This window comes from Catharus ustulatus, chromosome 23 (assembly GCF_009819885.2).
Source record: "Catharus ustulatus isolate bCatUst1 chromosome 23, bCatUst1.pri.v2, whole genome shotgun sequence".
NCBI lineage: Eukaryota > Metazoa > Chordata > Aves > Passeriformes > Turdidae > Catharus > Catharus ustulatus.
This window is the reverse complement of record NC_046243.1, coordinates 1,661,002-1,669,296: the sequence shown is the minus strand read 5'-3', so window position 1 is coordinate 1,669,296 and position 8,295 is coordinate 1,661,002. Positions and strand designations below refer to the sequence as shown.

The 8,295-nt window shown below is 49.3% G+C and overlaps 1 protein-coding gene across 1 annotated transcript; it reads right to left on the bottom strand.

Moving 5' to 3' along the window:
* Positions 1–3,749: 3,749 nt before the first annotated feature.
* Positions 3,750–8,295, bottom strand: LOC117006381 (gasdermin-A-like). Its single transcript, XM_033078790.1, has 9 exons — positions 7,995–8,295; positions 7,648–7,843; positions 7,236–7,401; positions 7,070–7,163; positions 6,638–6,688; positions 6,277–6,458; positions 4,905–5,055; positions 4,124–4,197; positions 3,750–3,986 (listed from the first exon to the last, which is right to left on the bottom strand). Exons 1-9 carry the CDS (start codon positions 8,212–8,214, stop codon positions 3,750–3,752), a joined length of 1,371 nt encoding a protein of 456 aa, XP_032934681.1. The 5' UTR covers positions 8,215–8,295.

The following is an 8,295-nucleotide window of genomic DNA, read 5'->3' as shown; positions in this document are numbered from 1 at the left end:
TGTCCTAGGACACAAGTTTCACAGGGTTGTCTGAGAGAGTGTTTGGAGAGGAAGCAGCAGGAGCTGTGGGTTGTTTGTCCTTGTCTCCCTTTCCTGGAGAACCCCAGTTATGGAGCAGAGAGAACAGAGCTGGCACACTCTGAGGATGCTGATTTTAGGGGGAATTGTGCCCCAATATAGAGCGAAATCAGCCCAGCCCAACCTCACTTGGCAGGCCGTTTTGGTCTTCAGTGGAGAACTGGTGTTTGAGGGCCAGAAAACAATCCCTGTTTGTTTTCTGACACAGCTTGTTTTGATCAAATGTTTCAGATTTGCTTTTATGGTGTTTTAAGGAATACAGCTGTGGAGAGAAATCAGACAATCCAGACTGGTTTTGGTAAACTTGTTTTCCGTGGTAGGAAGGGACCTTAAGGCTCATCCCATTGCCCTCCCTGCTGTGGTCAGGTACAGCTTGCAGTCTCCCAGGTGCTGCATCCCCTGTATAACCTGGTTATAGACACTTCCACAGATGGGGCAGCCACAGCTTCTCTGGACAATGGGTCCTGGGGCCTCAGCACCCTCAGAGGGAGGATTTCTTCCCCAAATCCCATCTAAACCTGCTCTCTTTGAGTTTAAACCATTCCAAGGACAAATAGCCTTCTCCAAGTGAAGAATTAAATCTAGAAAGGAACACTGACAGGGAGAGCTCCCACCCACCCTGTCCCATACCCAAAGCTCTGGGATAATGCACTTGCCTGTTTGTGGGGCAGTGGGTGTGCAGAGCAGACCACGGAGCTGCTGAGGTGATGTGGGCTCTGGAGAGCAGCAGGACTGGGGAAAAGGTTTCTGGCTTCCCTTCTGCTCAGAGGTGTCAAGTGTTAATGAAATACACGAGCTTCCCCAGTCACACAGGAAGCTCTCACCACCAGAAACCCACAGCAAAGAGTAAATTGATTTCTCTTACCTTGCTGACAGAGGCTCCCCGAAGCAGCTCCTGGGCAGGGGCTGTGTTAGATCTGATCCTTGCTGGAAAATATCTGGCTGTTGCAAGCAGCTTGGGAGCTCTTCCCAGCTGTGAGGTCACTTCCTCATATTTACATTTTTATTACCAGTCATCCACTGACAAAAAAAATCTGTTGGTTGTATAATACTTTCTTTTTAGGATTTGTGCAGAGTCTGTTGCAGGTGCTGTGGGAAAGTGGGACTTATACAGTGTAGGAGATGTAAGTCCATTGCTGGAAATTTCCCAGACCAAACAGGAGAGGAATGTGTCGCTGCCTGTGGCAGTAGGTGGGAGTGGATGGGCTTTAAGTCTCTTCAACCCAAACCATTCCATCATTGCATGATTCAACTTTACAGAGCCAGGTAATGCTGCAGTTCGTTGACCAATGGAGAAATGGGTTCAGGAGAGGATAATGACAGGAAATTCCTCTCTGTGAGGCTGGTCAGGCCCTGGAACTGGTTATCCAGAAAAGCTGTGGCTGTCCCTGGAGTTTGGGGCAAACAGGGATAGTGGAAGGTGTCCCTGCCCATGGCAGGGGCTGGAAGTGGATGAGTCATAAGGGGCCTTCCAACCTGAAACATTCCATGTTTCCTGGATACATTGCCTTGCTTGTATGACATCAAAAACCATCCATGTGAAGATTCCAGGAGTTAAGTGCATGTTTCTACATGAATGCTTGACATTTATTAGTGTCTCTTAGAATACTTTACAAAGGAGTGAGTAATCAAAACTTTCACACTTTATTTTAGAAAGTTGTCTAGACAGGACTGCTGTGACTACATCAAGGGTCCTGATATCTGGTACAGCTTCAATCCTGAGTTTGTTGGATGTGCCATAGGACTGAAAACACACGAAAAAAAGAATTTGGCTTTGAAAACACCCAAATGCTTAGCAAGACGATGCTCTATATTTATAAAGTGAAAATGAGAGTATTTGTAGTGTTGCTCTGAAGTGCTTCCCCATGTCCCTCAAGCAACTCAGGGAGATGGAACCTGGGAGGTTTCAGTGAAACCTCAGGGATTTCCCCACCTTCCTGCCACCAGCAGTTCATGGAGTCCACGCTGAAGCACAGAAAGAATGGTGTAAGTGAATCACAGCTCATGTTTTCAATTGTATTTCCCCATTTCCTTTGCATTTCCCCACCCCTTCCCATTCCCTTTACCCTTCCCTTTCTCATTTATTGATTGCAGAAGCAGCAGCATCATTTTGAGCCAAGCAGTGTTATAAGTGGATAACATATTATTAGTTTTTCGCAACTATTGGGATAAGTGCTATGTGTATAATGTTAAAATAGATTTTTGTATAAATATAGGTTTTCTCTTTTCTTCTAATAACAAAAGTTAGACATAAGTTTTTTAGAGGTGCTATGCTGAAACTACCTGCCCAGTTGAGATAACAGCCCGTGAACGTGTGATGGGGTCCTACAGCTGACACAACAATTATCAACTCTCACTGGCTTCAAAAGTCCAGGACCACTACAAAATTAAAAGATGATAAGAAGATGATTAAAACCACAAGCCAAGAAACACACATGCTCTAAAAAGGCGGACCCAAGGAGTGGCCATGCTAAACAGCTCCTAAAACTTGTTATTAAACATGAGGGAATATGAATATGCAACAGGTTGATGTATTGTGAAGTTCCTTTAAAGGGGTTTCCCCAAAGTAATGGTGTGCTCTTGGCAGCTTGCCAAGCGTCCGGCTGTTTTAACCCTTTGCTTTATGTGTGTCTCTTATTGTCTTTTTATGAAACCTTTTAAATTTTACCAGGACAGTGAAACATGTTTTTCACAGCAGGATTACATTAGGCACTAGTGGCAGGCCTGGGATTCTTTGACCTTGTGGATTTCCCTGTTGCACCTCAGAATTCTTGGGGATACAGACAGAAAAATCCATTTTGATATCCAGCCTATCAGAGCATCAAGAATTACAATAATTTCACGATTACAAGCCGCACCTGATTGTAAGTCGCACCTCCTTGTGTCGGTAATGTTTAGGTCTTTGTCCATATATAAGCCGCACCTGATTATAAGCCGCACTCTCGTTTGCAGTGAGGACCCGCGTGCAACAAAGTAATGAATTAGTAACTGAATTGCAGGATCGCGGGGTTTACTGGCTCGGCTTGGGGCCGGGCGGGCTCGGCCCACTCGGGGCTGCCAACAGGGCCAGCTGGCCCAGCTCGACGGTGCGGCTCGGTGGGGCAGTCCGGGGCTGGCCGCTGCCTGGCTTGCTCGCCCTGACTTGGCACTGCCCCGTGGCGGCAGGTGGAGACGGAGCCTGTCCGCTCCTGCGGCGGGAGCCCAACTGCACTCACGGCGCACGGAGCCCCCCGCCTTCCCGCACAGGTTGCGGGGTAGGAGGGAGCCCCCAGCCTCCCCCCCGAACCGCGCTGCCAGCACGGAGCCCGCCGCTACCCTCTGCGCAACTGAGTAACCAATTTGTAACAATCACACAATCCTGGGTTTTACAGGCAGGTGCTCGGCTCGGAACCTCGGCGAGCACTTCCAAGTTTGGAAATTTCACAACTTTTTTCACATACTGGCCGCTCCTGAGCGTAAGCCACATTTCTGGATTGAGATCAAAATTTTAGTCAAAATGGTGCGGCTTATAATTGTGAAATTACTGTAATTTTCCAGCCTTAAATTTGCTGTTCCCAGCTAAAGCTGCATTGAGAATTAACAAGGATGGTATTCGAAGAGAAACGTGGTTGGTCAGCAGGGATTTCCCGATGCTTTACAGTGGGTTTCCCTGGGCAAGGCCTGTGTGTGTCCTACTTGGAGCCACTGAGGAGGTTGAGGGCATACAGGGCCACAAACAGGGCTGCCATGCCCTCAAAGGGTTGATCCAAAGAAACAGCTGTTCCATCTTCCTGGAGCTGCACTCCACTCATCTCCACCAGTTCCATAGTTAACATCTGTTCCTCCTTGTGTTGGAAGGAGAGCAGCCTGGCATCCACATAGAAATTACACATCTTATCCTCCAGGTCATGTTTCAGGAGGTGTTCAACCTTCACAGCAACAAAAAAAAAAAGGAAACTCATGATTTTAATTAGTTGTCAAGTTGTGACATCACTATGAAGATGTTGCTAGAATTAATATAGTCTGTATCCCCTTGAAAGGAGCCAAGTGTGATGTGTGATCTCACCAGTTCCAGCTGTTGGGACAGAATCTTCCTTTCCAAGGATTCCAGCAACAGCAGCAGCTGTTCGTCCATTAACTCTGCAGAAATAAACTGGGTTTGGATCCCAAACTTCACCCCAAGTTTGGTAATGGGATGGGACTGGTGAGCAGGAAGGGAGAGAGCAAAGAGGAGGGGAAGGGTGATAATTTCTCGTAAAAAGTGCTCATTTGGATGGAAGTTCTTTGGATATTTGAATGGAACTGGTTTGTGCAGCCTCACTGTGAGAGTGATCTGGCTGTTACTCACAGAATCATGGAATATGGAGTTGGAAGGGACCTACAAGGATAATTGAAGTCCAGCTGCTGTCCCTGCACAGGACAACGGCAACAATCCCAGTTTGTGCCTGGGACAGTTGTCCAAAGACTGCTGGAGCTCTGTCAGCCTTGGGGCTGTGACCATTCCCAGGGGTGTGTGTTCAGTGCCTGAGCACCCTCTGGGGTAAGAAGCTTTCCCTGATATCCAATCTAACCCTCCCAGACACAGCTCCAGCCATGTGCCTCGGTCGTGTCTCTGGTGAGCAGAGCAGAGATTGGAGCTGGTCCTTGGGCAGAAGCTGTGACAGCACTTTGAGGGAGCAGGGAGCCCTGTGTGGGTGTGGAGGGGATTTCTGTTCTCTCCCCTCCATGGGACATGGATGTAGATTTCACTTGAGGAGGAGGAGGAGTGAGAGAAGAAGGCAGGAGGGAATGGCAGGACTGGGAGTCATCCCTGCCTTGATTTCCCTGCTAAAGTCCCAAAGCCTCACCATGCAAAGCATCAAGGATGTAGGTGATTCCTCCTGCCAGCTCAAGGAGACGCCATTCTGGAGAATGCTGTAAGATGCTGAACAGGTCTTTTAAGTCTGGGCTCTCAGTTTTCAGCTCATACGCATCATTTAGCTCAAGAAATTCGTCCATCTGTGGGAAGCAGGAAAAGAAACATCAGAATCTATGGACAGGCTGCTGCTTGCCCTGTAGAGCAAGATGTGCTGAGTGAGGGAACTTTGGATGGACAGTTGTGGCACAGGACAGGTGAGTCATGGAGCAAGAGATGTCGTCCTTGATGTGTCTGTATTTATAAATTTTGGGAGTACAGTAATTTCACGAATACAAGCCGCAGCAATTTGACAAAAATTTTGGTGGAAACCCGGAAGTGCGGCTAATAGTCGGGTGCGGCTAATATATTAATAATTTTCTGACATTTACAACCCCAGACGTGCCAGCCAGAGTGCCGAGCCAAGCACCGGCCAGTAAAAGCCGGCATTTCACAATTGTTACAGTGTTACCGTGTCGCCCTGGCTCCCTGCAGGCAGCACGGGGGGCGGGGAGAGAGGCAGGAGAGCTCTCTTTCCTCCTCTGCTGCAGCCCGGGGGTGGAGGGGGGGTGGCGCCGCCTTTGCCGCGGCTCGGGGAGCTGACGGGGGGGGGGGCGCCGCCATTGCCGCGGCTCCGGGAGGACGCGGGGGGGCAGCGCCGCCATTGCCGCGGCCCGGGGAGCTGACGGGGGGGGGCGCCGCCATTGCCGCGGCCCCGGGAGCCGACGTGGGGGGGGCGCCGCCATTGCCACGGCCCCGGGAGCCGACGTGGGGGGGGCGCCGCCATTGCCGCGGCTCCGGGAGCCGACGGGAGCCCTGCGCAGCCATTGCCGCGGCGCGGGGAGGGGGGGGGAAGTGCGCGCTGCCATTGCCGCGTCTCGGGGAGGAGGCGGGGTGCTTTGTCCGCGCCCGCCGCCGGCGCCACGGGCGCGGGAAAGCTCCGTCCCTGCCCGCCGCCGCTGCCGTAGGAGCGGGGGAAGCTCCGTCCCTGCCTGCCACCGCGGGGCAGCGCCGACCCGGGGTGACCGAGCCCAGGGGCAGCGGCGGCCGGCCCCGAGCGGCAGCACCGGGCTGGGCCACCTGGCCCCGTCAGTGGCCCCTAGCGGGCCGAGCCTGCACAGACTTAGCTCAGCCAGTAAACCCCGCCCTCCCGCGGTTCTGTTACTAATTGCACGCGGGTCCTCGCTGCGAATGACAGAGCGGCTTATATTCGTGTGCGGCTTATCTATGGACAAAAACCGAAATATTTGCCAACACCCAGAGATGCGGCTTATACTCAGTGCGGCTTGTATTCGTGAATTTACTGTAATTAAATCTTCACTTACTTTCTGTCTGAGCTCTTGAAGGAGATTCTTGTCTCTCATGACAGCTTTGATGGTGTTGAAGGAAATGAGCAGGAGTTCAGGAGACAATTCAGGGAAATTTCCGCAGTAGTCTTTAACTTCCGACATCACTTCTTCTAATTTTTCGTCACTTGAGTTCTCGGAGTTCATTAGCAGCTCTAAATCTAGAGTTTGAAACACTTGTGTGAGTGTTTCTGAAGTGATCTGGAATTTGGGCAGTTGTGATGTATCAGGGAAGAGGCAAATGCATCACTGCAGGTGATTTGTTTTACAGTGGGAGATTCAATCTAAACCAAAGCCGGTAGAAGATTCACAAGTGGAAGCAGTGAAATACATTACTTACCATCTATTCCGTCTGTTACTCTCACATTTTCTAGTGTGAAATATTCCAGATCTGAAAGAGGATAAAAGGGAATCATTTCTATACCAGCCTTCCCATATTCCTCACTGGTCTTCTGAGAAGGAAAGGAAAAGAAACACCAAAACTCTGCTTGCTCTGTGTGCCATTTCTCATCAGGAGCTCTGCTGCTCCTGAAATGTAGATCTGAGATTTCCTTCTTTCCTTTCCTTATTGACCCCCCCAACCAAAGGGCATCTTTGGCCTTGCATGGGTTACCTGACCTCTACCAGCTGATTTCTGTTCCTTACACTGCCACCACTTCTTTGCACACAAGCTGATGGTAGCTCAGGGGCCAAGTGATACTTCCTAAAATGTTCTTCCCCTTCTGCACTGTTTTTGGAGAGGAGGAATTACTCTTTTCTGGAAGTTACTTACGCCATGCACCATCTCCAATGTATAGAGGGATGGTTCTGAATGCCAAGGTGCAGCCCTTGGGTATGACTATGGTTTGTTTGACCTCTCTGGTGCCCTGGTGAATGCAAACAACCAGTTAGAACATGTGAGTGCAGGTGTTGGGGAAGGAAGGAGATAGAAGCCAAACCTTTCCAGAGAGTGTGGCATAAAATTTGGCCTTGAAGCCCCCGTCTGCCTTGGTGGATTCCTTGTAGACAGTCTCCTCTGAGGCTTCGAGGATTTCAGTGACCACGTATAGACTGATGTGTGTTCTCTGGAGTTGTTGGATGAATGAATGATCCATGTTAATTTTTCTATTAGAAAATAATTAGAAATGGTTTAGAGCACAAGGATCAGCTGAGGCAGTTGGGGGTGATAACTCTGCAGAAGAGGAGGAGGCTCAGTAGGGACCTTGTCACTCCATTCCCTGTCTAACCTGGCCTAGTTAGGAGAAATTCAAGGTCTTAATTTTGGTTTTAGGCTGTTGAAAACCCATTGTGAACCTGGCATTGGTTGGAGGAGGGTGACTGGAGTGTGTGTGCTCCCTTTGTCATTCTTACCTTTCTCTTCTCAGTTTCTCCAGTGATTCCAGTGGTACACTCTTGTTATGTGTCTTGATAACAATCTCCTTGGAGAAGGAGGCACCTCCTTGCAGATCTGCACTTGCAGGGTCACATGGAATACTGAGACCTCCATCAGCTTGGTCTTTGCTGATTTTTGTGAGAGTAAATTGGCTGGAGTCTTGAAGGAGGGGCTCTGAAATAATTCCATGTGTTAAACAGGATTACACAGACTCAGCACAGTAAGTGAATCATACATAAGAAAGCTGGTACTGTTCAGCCACAAATGGTTCAAAAATGTTATCTATGATATTTAATAAATTCCTATTGATAAGTGTGGGCTTTACCTGTGCTTTCACCATATTCTGCAGGCAGTAGCACATCATGCAGTGTGAACCTTGTCTGCTGGTAGTAAGGAGCTGGGTGGAATATGGTTTTGGATTTTCCTTTTCTTTTCAGTAGATAGAGAGGCCTGAAGTGCTCATTGTCTGCAATGCTCTCAACAGGGACGAATTCTTCGCGTGGATTCGTTTGATTTACGATGAATTTGGTGAGTTTTTTAAACATTCTTCTGTGGCTGAGGTTTTGAAGCAAAGCCAAGCCGAGTTGGGAAAGAGGCAGCACAAGCTAAGGCAAATTACTTGACAT

Excerpts from the sequence above, each read along its gene's own strand:
- LOC117006381 (XM_033078790.1), bottom strand. The coding sequence starts at position 8,214 with ATGTTTAAAAAACTCACCAAATTCATCGTAAATCAAACGAATCCACGC. Across the intron at positions 7,402-7,647 it reads GAGAAACTGAGAAGAGAAAG|AAAAATTAACATGGATCATT; the intron begins GTAAGAATGACA and ends ATTTTCTAATAG. Across the intron at positions 3,987-4,123 it reads TGTCCCAACAGCTGGAACTG|GTTGAACACCTCCTGAAACA; the intron begins GTGAGATCACAC and ends GTTGCTGTGAAG.